The sequence below is a fragment of the Phasianus colchicus genome, chromosome Z (assembly GCF_987193195.1).
Source record: "Phasianus colchicus chromosome Z, bPhaCol1.hap1.1, whole genome shotgun sequence".
Lineage (NCBI taxonomy): Eukaryota > Metazoa > Chordata > Aves > Galliformes > Phasianidae > Phasianus > Phasianus colchicus.
Window position 1 is genome coordinate 23,427,889 of NC_143476.1, and position 12,113 is coordinate 23,440,001.

General features: G+C 51.6%; 3 protein-coding genes across 6 annotated transcripts in view; 2 read left to right on the forward strand and 1 right to left on the reverse strand.

Annotated features, from left to right (window-relative positions):
* Positions 1–12,113, reverse strand: part of PIGG (phosphatidylinositol glycan anchor biosynthesis class G (EMM blood group)) — a 128,418-nt gene that overhangs the window by 65,919 nt on the left and 50,386 nt on the right. The gene's annotated exons all lie outside the window — the stretch shown is intronic.
* On the forward strand, positions 3,033–3,968 carry LOC149912738 (E3 ubiquitin-protein ligase Topors-like). The gene has a single exon (XM_090131781.1). It carries the CDS (start codon positions 3,033–3,035, stop codon positions 3,966–3,968), a length of 936 nt encoding a protein of 311 aa, XP_089987907.1.
* Positions 7,622–8,557, forward strand: LOC149912739 (E3 ubiquitin-protein ligase Topors-like). The gene has a single exon (XM_090131782.1). It carries the CDS (start codon positions 7,622–7,624, stop codon positions 8,555–8,557), a length of 936 nt encoding a protein of 311 aa, XP_089987908.1.

A 12,113-nucleotide genomic window follows, 5' to 3' on the forward strand; every position in this document is an offset into this window, starting at 1 on the left:
TTGCGGAGGAGCCCGTCCTCCACCCCATGTGACATGCCCTCCAATATCTGCATCACAAGCTGCACACAGCCTCTACATTGTTATGCGTTTGTTTGTTTTTTAAATTAAAATGTGACACTTCCCCTGTGATTGACACGCGCCGTCCATTCCTTCCTGGCTGCTAAACTGGTGGGGAGGTTAACAACATGATCATCGGATGGTCACTCAAAAAACGCATAAGGAATGCAAGGGAGAAGTTGGAAGCCTTTTTAAAAATCACACGTTCTGTCAAATCAGCAACTCCCTCTGGGATGTACCTTTCCATGTCCATGCCACGTTCTATACAGACACCAGATAGGTACTTCCATCAGTGTTTGTAATTCATCGTATATACGTACAGCTCCAGAGAGCAGAGTGGCAAACTTAATAAAGGCCCAGTCCGTTCTGAGTATTAAAAAAACTGATTTCCTAAATACGATATCAGAGTGCAAGATAACACAATATTATGCAATATAATTGGAATTGAAGCTAGTACATCCAATGAGATGAGAGAGGCAGTGTCCAAAACCAAGGAAGGCCTTACTCTAATGCTGAAGGCCAGACCGCTAGGGAGCACACACACGCTGCAGAGATGAGCAGTAAAAGAAAAGGAGCTGTCTCGTGACTTTTCCTCTGAGCGGAAAACAGAAAGGAAACAGAGAAGGTCTTCTGGGAGATGTAGTTCTTCTTCTCTCCTGAGAACCAGGTACCTGGAAATAGCAACAATCCATGGAACTGCACCACTAGCTCTCTAGCTCCCAGTGCACTCTTCCCCCACCAAATAAATGAAAAAGTTTGGTTGCTTTTATACAAACACCTAGAGTCTGTTACTAAAAGAGAAAGCTGCATCAAGAGAACTATGGGCTGAACTTTCAGAGTTACACTCTTAATCATTCACGTAAGTAACAGCGAGGAAGTGTACGTAACAGCCCATGTATGGCTTCTGTGGATGTCTTTCATCTGTGGTACTCTTGAGATTTAACACAACGCTTAATTCCAATTTGTGAGTAGAATGGGAACCTGGACTGCCTTGAAAAGAGAGTCTTTCTAACACAGACCTGTGGGTTACATCTTTTTCAGATTAGGCGTTCAGAACTGCACAGAAATCCCCGAATGTTTTTCTGTTGTTCAGGTGACATGGATCCCAAATGTACAGTTCAATTATGGTCAATCAAGTGCCATTAACAGATGACTGACAGGAAAGCATGTGCCACGTACAGCAATTAAACACTTCAATCCTGCTTGTAAGCAACACAAATTGAACAGTTTTTCCTTGCAACAACTAGTTTGTACTCTGAAAGATATATATAAAACATACATAAAAATAGTTAATGAAGAAGTATGTTTTGTTGGTTGCCAGGCTTTCAATTTTTCCTTACAGTTTGGTCACGGTTTTATGATCTGTTATTGGTATTCCACATCCTAACCTCATGTAGCGCCCTGGAAATGAAAGAGTTAATGCTGCAGTTCCGTGGACTGACAGTCCCGGTGTCCTGGTCTCAGGAGAAGAATGAACTACAGCTCCTAGAAGACTTCACTGTTCTGTTTCCATTTTTCGTTCAGAGGGAAAGACAGGACTGACTGGGAGTCAAGAGACTGTGCCTTTTTCTTTTCACCCACTTACTCCATGCGCTCCAGTGCAACTCCGAGTCCAGACACTTTAATAGTGGCAGTCCCTGTAACCACAAAATTTGAGGAAAGAAAGCCAGAAAAGACATCGAAATCTGTGCCAACAACGGATCTCGTGCCCACACAATAAGGATCTGCTTCCCTTCCATCTCTCTCCCACTCTACAACCATGGATATTGATCAGACCAGAGGTGGGAAACGAATGATTAGTTGTACCAAGGCAGGCTGATCACAGGTCAATACGGAAGCTGAGAATTTGATAGACTTGTCTTGCAGAAACAGCCCAGTGGTATTTCCTTAATGCTCGTCTTCATTTAGAGAATAATCCTTTTTCTGAAATACGAGTCTTTTCTAAGTCGGTCATAATCTAAGACCTCAGAATTGATGGTCATCACCATGACACACAATTACGAATTCTAGGACACCTGCCGTTTGCTCCACCAAGAGCAGCGTATCTTCAGTGGAAACGTAGAAAGGAGGGGATCAAGAAGATGTCACCAAGCAACGCTCTTCCCCTTCACAGAATCATTAAGGTTGGAAAAGACCTCTGAGATCACCAAGACCAACTATCAGAGAGAAACATGAGCTTTTATTGAATAAACCTTCTTGCTGCACATGCCTCGGGCTGTGTGCCATGGCCACAGCAACCTGATGGGGCCCACGGGAAGATGTGGCCAAGGCCCTGGTGATTTGTGTGAAACACTGATGCCAAGCACACGAGATGTGGGGAACGGAGCGGGCAGGGGCACTGGGAAAAGCCCAGAAACTTGTGAAACTTGTGAAACTTGTGCTGGCGCGGAAGCACGTGCTGCAGGTGAGCACGGCTCATTGTGATGGCCCAGCAACGGACTGTGGCATCGCTGTGGGACGGGCAGTGCCGTCCCCAAGAGAAGGTCGAATGAAGGTGACGCCCAGCAGCTTGGCCTTGAGCCATCTCCAGGCAACGGATTGTGACTCCATAGCCCACGGATGCTCCAACGTGGGCGCAGCGGCTCAGCCCGGCAGTTCGTGCCTGGCCTCCGACCGAGCGTGTGGTGCGAGGACCGGAGTGTGGACAGCGCGAGCTTTGGTGCTGGAACGTGCTCTGGGTGCTGCCAGCGCAGCTCTCAGTGGCCGTCTCAGAGCCATCTGTTCTTTACCCCGAACCCTGCTGGGAGCAGGCAGACGGGACATCCCAGAAAGACGTGTGCAGCAGCTTAGGTAGGCGGCATGGGGACTGGCAGTGGGGGGAGGAGGAGTGGGGCATCTTGAGTGACCCTTCCCAGGCCGGTGTGTGACTAATGTCTCTTGTCCTCTTCCAGCGTGACACCTGCTGCTGTAGCGTCGGTGCTGGGGAGTGCGTTGCCATCTCCCGCTCCCCCTAGCCCACCACAACTGGTGGGAGCATGGAGGCAGCGTTAGACACCCGCTGCCCCGTGTGCCTGGACAACTGGGACAGCGCAGCGTACACCATGCCGTGCTGCCACCAGTTCTGCTTCCCCTGCATCCAGCGGTGGACGAGCACCAGGCCACAATGTCCGCTTTGCAAACGGGCTGTGGAGTCCATCATCCACACAGTGCAAGCGGACAACGACTACAAGGAGCTGGTCCTCCGACCAGCTGCCGTGGCACCCATCGCCACACAGAGCCCTGCAGGCCCCCGCGCAGCCCGGCCATGGCCTGCAATGCCCAGGAGTCCCGTGGGTGGCCTCTCCTCTGCCACCTGGGCTTCCCTTTTCAGGGAGCACCCGGCCCTGCTGCAGCCCCTGCGCTCCTGGCTGCAGCGGAAACTGCGCCGAATCCTGGGCACTGAGGAGCCGCACGCAAATACACTGGCCGACGGTGTCATCTCAGCCCTGCGCCTCGTCGGCCTGGAGGAGGAGATCCTGAGAGAAAGGCTGGATCTCGACCTGCAGGGCCAAACAAGGAACTTCGTAAGGCAGTTCATCGCCTTCACTGTGCAGAGGTGTGGCAGGGAGGCTCACCGCTTGCTGGGCCTCAACGTCACCCCTGCTGCTGGGGCACGGGAGGCCACTGCATCAGAGCCCAGAGCTGCCCCGCAAGAAGAGGCTCCTGTCCCTGGCCCAGCACCCTCCAGCAGCCCCGCCAGCACCAACAGGGATGAAATGCGGGGCATGACAGGAGAGGTGCTCCATGGGAGTCCCAGCTGCCCACCTTCCAACCCTGTGACGGTTACCGTCGAGCAGGCAGCGTCCCATGAGGAGCCAGGGCCCTCTCACACCAGCCTACCTCAGCGGCCCCGGCGAGCCCCAAAGAGGAAGGCCAGCGACTGCCAGGCCTCAGCATCACCCAAGAAGAGGCCACCCCGCCGGCAGGAATAGACCAGGGGCAGAGCTGATGAGACCGGGGCCGGGCAGCAGCTGGGACACACACCGGCCCCAACGGACCCTTGTCATCAGTGTCCAATTCCACCACGGAAATAAAGTAGAAAGAAAGACCGCAAAAATACGTGTTGGTATTGCTAACAGCACAGGGGTTGTTGCTTCCCCATCCTTGACGCTTTCTCTCCTTTCTCCTGCTGCCATGCCACTGCTGGCACTGCTGCAGTGCAGGCAAGGGGACTGGCTTCAGAGAGGGGAAGGGCAGATTTCTGCACCTGCGGGGGAGAACACCCCCAGAGCGCGCTACGGCTGGCGTTCGCCCAGGACGCCCTGGCAAACGGTGTCCTGGGCTGCATGGGGCCGGGTGCTACCGGCAGACTGAAGGGTGGTTATTCTGCCCCTCTGCTCAGCTCAGAGGAGGCCACATTTGGAGCTCTGGGCCCTGAGCTGGGCTCCCCAGGGCAAGGGAGACCGGGTGTTGTTGTTCATTTTGCACGTCCATAGCCCTGGGATTGCAAACTGTCCCTGACCCACCTGCCCCGTGGTAGCTGGGCTTGGTGGGATGTGGTCTATTTGGAGGGCTGGAAGGCTCGGTATGAGGAGCAGGGTTTGTGCCCAGCCTTGCGGAGGAGCCCGTCCTCCACCCCATGTGACATGCCCTCCAATATCTGCATCACAAGCTGCACACAGCCTCTACATTGTTATGCGTTTGTTTGTTTTTTAAATTAAAATGTGACACTTCCCCTGTGATTGACACGCGCCGTCCATTCCTTCCTGGCTGCTAAACTGGTGGGGAGGTTAACAACATGATCATCGGATGGTCACTCAAAAAACGCATAAGGAATGCAAGGGAGAAGTTGGAAGCCTTTTTAAAAATCACACGTTCTGTCAAATCAGCAACTCCCTCTGGGATGTACCTTTCCATGTCCATGCCACGTTCTATACAGACACCAGATAGGTACTTCCATCAGTGTTTGTAATTCATCGTATATACGTACAGCTCCAGAGAGCAGAGTGGCAAACTTAATAAAGGCCCAGTCCGTTCTGAGTATTAAAAAAACTGATTTCCTAAATACGATATCAGAGTGCAAGATAACACAATATTATGCAATATAATTGGAATTGAAGCTAGTATATCCAATGAGATGAGAGAGGCAGTGTCCAAAACCAAGGAAGGCCTTACTCTAATGCTGAAGGCCAGACCGCTAGGGAGCACACACACGCTGCAGAGATGAGCAGTAAAAGAAAAGGAGCTGTCTCGTGACTTTTCCTCTGAGCGGAAAACAGAAAGGAAACAGAGAAGGTCTTCTGGGAGATGTAGTTCTTCTTCTCTCCTGAGAACCAGGTACCTGGAAATAGCAACAATCCATGGAACTGCACCACTAGCTCTCTAGCTCCCAGTGCACTCTTCCCCCACCAAATAAATGAAAAAGTTTGGTTGCTTTTATACAAACACCTAGAGTCTGTTACTAAAAGAGAAAGCTGCATCAAGAGAACTATGGGCTGAACTTTCAGAGTTACACTCTTAATCATTCACGTAAGTAACAGCGAGGAAGTGTACGTAACAGCCCATGTATGGCTTCTGTGGATGTCTTTCATCTGTGGTACTCTTGAGATTTAACACAACGCTTAATTCCAATTTGTGAGTAGAATGGGAACCTGGACTGCCTTGAAAAGAGAGTCTTTCTAACACAGACCTGTGGGTTACATCTTTTTCAGATTAGGCGTTCAGAACTGCACAGAAATCCCCGAATGTTTTTCTGTTGTTCAGGTGACATGGATCCCAAATGTACAGTTCAATTATGGTCAATCAAGTGCCATTAACAGATGACTGACAGGAAAGCATGTGCCACGTACAGCAATTAAACACTTCAATCCTGCTTGTAAGCAACACAAATTGAACAGTTTTTCCTTGCAACAACTAGTTTGTACTCTGAAAGATATATATAAAACATACATAAAAATAGTTAATGAAGAAGTATGTTTTGTTGGTTGCCAGGCTTTCAATTTTTCCTTACAGTTTGGTCACGGTTTTATGATCTGTTATTGGTATTCCACATCCTAACCTCATGTAGCGCCCTGGAAATGAAAGAGTTAATGCTGCAGTTCCGTGGACTGACAGTCCCGGTGTCCTGGTCTCAGGAGAAGAATGAACTACAGCTCCTAGAAGACTTCACTGTTCTGTTTCCATTTTTCGTTCAGAGGGAAAGACAGGACTGACTGGGAGTCAAGAGACTGTGCCTTTTTCTTTTCACCCACTTACTCCATGCGCTCCAGTGCAACTCCGAGTCCAGACACTTTAATAGTGGCAGTCCCTGTAACCACAAAATTTGAGGAAAGAAAGCCAGAAAAGACATCGAAATCTGTGCCAACAACGGATCTCGTGCCCACACAATAAGGATCTGCTTCCCTTCCATCTCTCTCCCACTCTACAACCATGGATATTGATCAGACCAGAGGTGGGAAACGAATGATTAGTTGTACCAAGGCAGGCTGATCACAGGTCAATACGGAAGCTGAGAATTTGATAGACTTGTCTTGCAGAAACAGCCCAGTGGTATTTCCTTAATGCTCGTCTTCATTTAGAGAATAATCCTTTTTCTGAAATACGAGTCTTTTCTAAGTCGGTCATAATCTAAGACCTCAGAATTGATGGTCATCACCATGACACACAATTACGAATTCTAGGACACCTGCCGTTTGCTCCACCAAGAGCAGCGTATCTTCAGTGGAAACGTAGAAAGGAGGGGATCAAGAAGATGTCACCAAGCAACGCTCTTCCCCTTCACAGAATCATTAAGGTTGGAAAAGACCTCTGAGATCACCAAGACCAACTATCAGAGAGAAACATGAGCTTTTATTGAATAAACCTTCTTGCTGCACATGCCTCGGGCTGTGTGCCATGGCCACAGCAACCTGATGGGGCCCACGGGAAGATGTGGCCAAGGCCCTGGTGATTTGTGTGAAACACTGATGCCAAGCACACGAGATGTGGGGAACGGAGCGGGCAGGGGCACTGGGAAAAGCCCAGAAACTTGTGAAACTTGTGAAACTTGTGCTGGCGCGGAAGCACGTGCTGCAGGTGAGCACGGCTCATTGTGATGGCCCAGCAACGGACTGTGGCATCGCTGTGGGACGGGCAGTGCCGTCCCCAAGAGAAGGTCGAATGAAGGTGACGCCCAGCAGCTTGGCCTTGAGCCATCTCCAGGCAACGGATTGTGACTCCATAGCCCACGGATGCTCCAACGTGGGCGCAGCGGCTCAGCCCGGCAGTTCGTGCCTGGCCTCCGACCGAGCGTGTGGTGCGAGGACCGGAGTGTGGACAGCGCGAGCTTTGGTGCTGGAACGTGCTCTGGGTGCTGCCAGCGCAGCTCTCAGTGGCCGTCTCAGAGCCATCTGTTCTTTACCCCGAACCCTGCTGGGAGCAGGCAGACGGGACATCCCAGAAAGACGTGTGCAGCAGCTTAGGTAGGCGGCATGGGGACTGGCAGTGGGGGGAGGAGGAGTGGGGCATCTTGAGTGACCCTTCCCAGGCCGGTGTGTGACTAATGTCTCTTGTCCTCTTCCAGCGTGACACCTGCTGCTGTAGCGTCGGTGCTGGGGAGTGCGTTGCCATCTCCCGCTCCCCCTAGCCCACCACAACTGGTGGGAGCATGGAGGCAGCGTTAGACACCCGCTGCCCCGTGTGCCTGGACAACTGGGACAGCGCAGCGTACACCATGCCGTGCTGCCACCAGTTCTGCTTCCCCTGCATCCAGCGGTGGACGAGCACCAGGCCACAATGTCCGCTTTGCAAACGGGCTGTGGAGTCCATCATCCACACAGTGCAAGCGGACAACGACTACAAGGAGCTGGTCCTCCGACCAGCTGCCGTGGCACCCATCGCCACACAGAGCCCTGCAGGCCCCCGCGCAGCCCGGCCATGGCCTGCAATGCCCAGGAGTCCCGTGGGTGGCCTCTCCTCTGCCACCTGGGCTTCCCTTTTCAGGGAGCACCCGGCCCTGCTGCAGCCCCTGCGCTCCTGGCTGCAGCGGAAACTGCGCCGAATCCTGGGCACTGAGGAGCCGCACGCAAATACACTGGCCGACGGTGTCATCTCAGCCCTGCGCCTCGTCGGCCTGGAGGAGGAGATCCTGAGAGAAAGGCTGGATCTCGACCTGCAGGGCCAAACAAGGAACTTCGTAAGGCAGTTCATCGCCTTCACTGTGCAGAGGTGTGGCAGGGAGGCTCACCGCTTGCTGGGCCTCAACGTCACCCCTGCTGCTGGGGCACGGGAGGCCACTGCATCAGAGCCCAGAGCTGCCCCGCAAGAAGAGGCTCCTGTCCCTGGCCCAGCACCCTCCAGCAGCCCCGCCAGCACCAACAGGGATGAAATGCGGGGCATGACAGGAGAGGTGCTCCATGGGAGTCCCAGCTGCCCACCTTCCAACCCTGTGACGGTTACCGTCGAGCAGGCAGCGTCCCATGAGGAGCCAGGGCCCTCTCACACCAGCCTACCTCAGCGGCCCCGGCGAGCCCCAAAGAGGAAGGCCAGCGACTGCCAGGCCTCAGCATCACCCAAGAAGAGGCCACCCCGCCGGCAGGAATAGACCAGGGGCAGAGCTGATGAGACCGGGGCCGGGCAGCAGCTGGGACACACACCGGCCCCAACGGACCCTTGTCATCAGTGTCCAATTCCACCACGGAAATAAAGTAGAAAGAAAGACCGCAAAAATACGTGTTGGTATTGCTAACAGCACAGGGGTTGTTGCTTCCCCATCCTTGACGCTTTCTCTCCTTTCTCCTGCTGCCATGCCACTGCTGGCACTGCTGCATTGCAGGCAAGGGGACTGGCTTCAGAGAGGGGAAGGGCAGATTTCTGCACCTGCGGGGGAGAACACCCCCAGAGCGCGCTACGGCTGGCGTTCGCCCAGGACGCCCTGGCAAACGGTGTCCTGGGCTGCATGGGGCCGGGTGCTACCGGCAGACTGAAGGGTGGTTATTCTGCCCCTCTGCTCAGCTCAGAGGAGGCCACATTTGGAGCTCTGGGCCCTGAGCTGGGCTCCCCAGGGCAAGGGAGACCGGGTGTTGTTGTTCATTTTGCACGTCCATAGCCCTGGGATTGCAAACTGTCCCTGACCCACCTGCCCCGTGGTAGCTGGGCTTGGTGGGATGTGGTCTATTTGGAGGGCTGGAAGGCTCGGTATGAGGAGCAGGGTTTGTGCCCAGCCTTGCGGAGGAGCCCGTCCTCCACCCCATGTGACATGCCCTCCAATATCTGCATCACAAGCTGCACACAGCCTCTACATTGTTATGCGTTTGTTTGTTTTTTAAATTAAAATGTGACACTTCCCCTGTGATTGACACGCGCCGTCCATTCCTTCCTGGCTGCTAAACTGGTGGGGAGGTTAACAACATGATCATCGGATGGTCACTCAAAAAACGCATAAGGAATGCAAGGGAGAAGTTGGAAGCCTTTTTAAAAATCACACGTTCTGTCAAATCAGCAACTCCCTCTGGGATGTACCTTTCCATGTCCATGCCACGTTCTATACAGACACCAGATAGGTACTTCCATCAGTGTTTGTAATTCATCGTATATACGTACAGCTCCAGAGAGCAGAGTGGCAAACTTAATAAAGGCCCAGTCCGTTCTGAGTATTAAAAAAACTGATTTCCTAAATACGATATCAGAGTGCAAGATAACACAATATTATGCAATATAATTGGAATTGAAGCTAGTATATCCAATGAGATGAGAGAGGCAGTGTCCAAAACCAAGGAAGGCCTTACTCTAATGCTGAAGGCCAGACCGCTAGGGAGCACACACACGCTGCAGAGATGAGCAGTAAAAGAAAAGGAGCTGTCTCGTGACTTTTCCTCTGAGCGGAAAACAGAAAGGAAACAGAGAAGGTCTTCTGGGAGATGTAGTTCTTCTTCTCTCCTGAGAACCAGGTACCTGGAAATAGCAACAATCCATGGAACTGCACCACTAGCTCTCTAGCTCCCAGTGCACTCTTCCCCCACCAAATAAATGAAAAAGTTTGGTTGCTTTTATACAAACACCTAGAGTCTGTTACTAAAAGAGAAAGCTGCATCAAGAGAACTATGGGCTGAACTTTCAGAGTTACACTCTTAATCATTCACGTAAGTAACAGCGAGGAAGTGTACGTAACAGCCCATGTATGGCTTCTGTGGATGTCTTTCATCTGTGGTACTCTTGAGATTTAACACAACGCTTAATTCCAATTTGTGAGTAGAATGGGAACCTGGACTGCCTTGAAAAGAGAGTCTTTCTAACACAGACCTGTGGGTTACATCTTTTTCAGATTAGGCGTTCAGAACTGCACAGAAATCCCCGAATGTTTTTCTGTTGTTCAGGTGACATGGATCCCAAATGTACAGTTCAATTATGGTCAATCAAGTGCCATTAACAGATGACTGACAGGAAAGCATGTGCCACGTACAGCAATTAAACACTTCAATCCTGCTTGTAAGCAACACAAATTGAACAGTTTTTCCTTGCAACAACTAGTTTGTACTCTGAAAGATATATATAAAACATACATAAAAATAGTTAATGAAGAAGTATGTTTTGTTGGTTGCCAGGCTTTCAATTTTTCCTTACAGTTTGGTCACGGTTTTATGATCTGTTATTGGTATTCCACATCCTAACCTCATGTAGCGCCCTGGAAATGAAAGAGTTAATGCTGCAGTTCCGTGGACTGACAGTCCCGGTGTCCTGGTCTCAGGAGAAGAATGAACTACAGCTCCTAGAAGACTTCACTGTTCTGTTTCCATTTTTCGTTCAGAGGGAAAGACAGGACTGACTGGGAGTCAAGAGACTGTGCCTTTTTCTTTTCACCCACTTACTCCATGCGCTCCAGTGCAACTCCGAGTCCAGACACTTTAATAGTGGCAGTCCCTGTAACCACAAAATTTGAGGAAAGAAAGCCAGAAAAGACATCGAAATCTGTGCCAACAACGGATCTCGTGCCCACACAATAAGGATCTGCTTCCCTTCCATCTCTCTCCCACTCTACAACCATGGATATTGATCAGACCAGAGGTGGGAAACGAATGATTAGTTGTACCAAGGCAGGCTGATCACAGGTCAATACGGAAGCTGAGAATTTGATAGACTTGTCTTGCAGAAACAGCCCAGTGGTATTTCCTTAATGCTCGTCTTCATTTAGAGAATAATCCTTTTTCTGAAATACGAGTCTTTTCTAAGTCGGTCATAATCTAAGACCTCAGAATTGATGGTCATCACCATGACACACAATTACGAATTCTAGGACACCTGCCGTTTGCTCCACCAAGAGCAGCGTATCTTCAGTGGAAACGTAGAAAGGAGGGGATCAAGAAGATGTCACCAAGCAACGCTCTTCCCCTTCACAGAATCATTAAGGTTGGAAAAGACCTCTGAGATCACCAAGACCAACTATCAGAGAGAAACATGAGCTTTTATTGAATAAACCTTCTTGCTGCACATGCCTCGGGCTGTGTGCCATGGCCACAGCAACCTGATGGGGCCCACGGGAAGATGTGGCCAAGGCCCTGGTGATTTGTGTGAAACACTGATGCCAAGCACACGAGATGTGGGGAACGGAGCGGGCAGGGGCACTGGGAAAAGCCCAGAAACTTGTGAAACTTGTGAAACTTGTGCTGGCGCGGAAGCACGTGCTGCAGGTGAGCACGGCTCATTGTGATGGCCCAGCAACGGACTGTGGCATCGCTGTGGGACGGGCAGTGCCGTCCCCAAGAGAAGGTCGAATGAAGGTGACGCCCAGCAGCTTGGCCTTGAGCCATCTCCAGGCAACGGATTGTGACTCCATAGCCCACGGATGCTCCAACGTGGGCGCAGCGGCTCAGCCCGGCAGTTCGTGCCTGGCCTCCGACCGAGCGTGTGGTGCGAGGACCGGAGTGTGGACAGCGCGAGCTTTGGTGCTGGAACGTGCTCTGGGTGCTGCCAGCGCAGCTCTCAGTGGCCGTCTCAGAGCCATCTGTTCTTTACCCCGAACCCTGCTGGGAGCAGGCAGACGGGACATCCCAGAAAGACGTGTGCAGCAGCTTAGGTAGGCGGCATGGGGACTGGCAGTGGGGGGAGGAGGAGTGGGGCATCTTGAGTGACCCTTCCCAGGCCGGTGTGTGACTAATGTCTCT

Bases quoted from the DNA above. Each gene is read 5' to 3' on its own strand.
- LOC149912739 (XM_090131782.1), top strand. From the start codon at position 7,622: ATGGAGGCAGCGTTAGACACCCGCTGCCCCGTGTGCCTGGACAACTGG.
- LOC149912738 (XM_090131781.1), top strand. From the start codon at position 3,033: ATGGAGGCAGCGTTAGACACCCGCTGCCCCGTGTGCCTGGACAACTGG.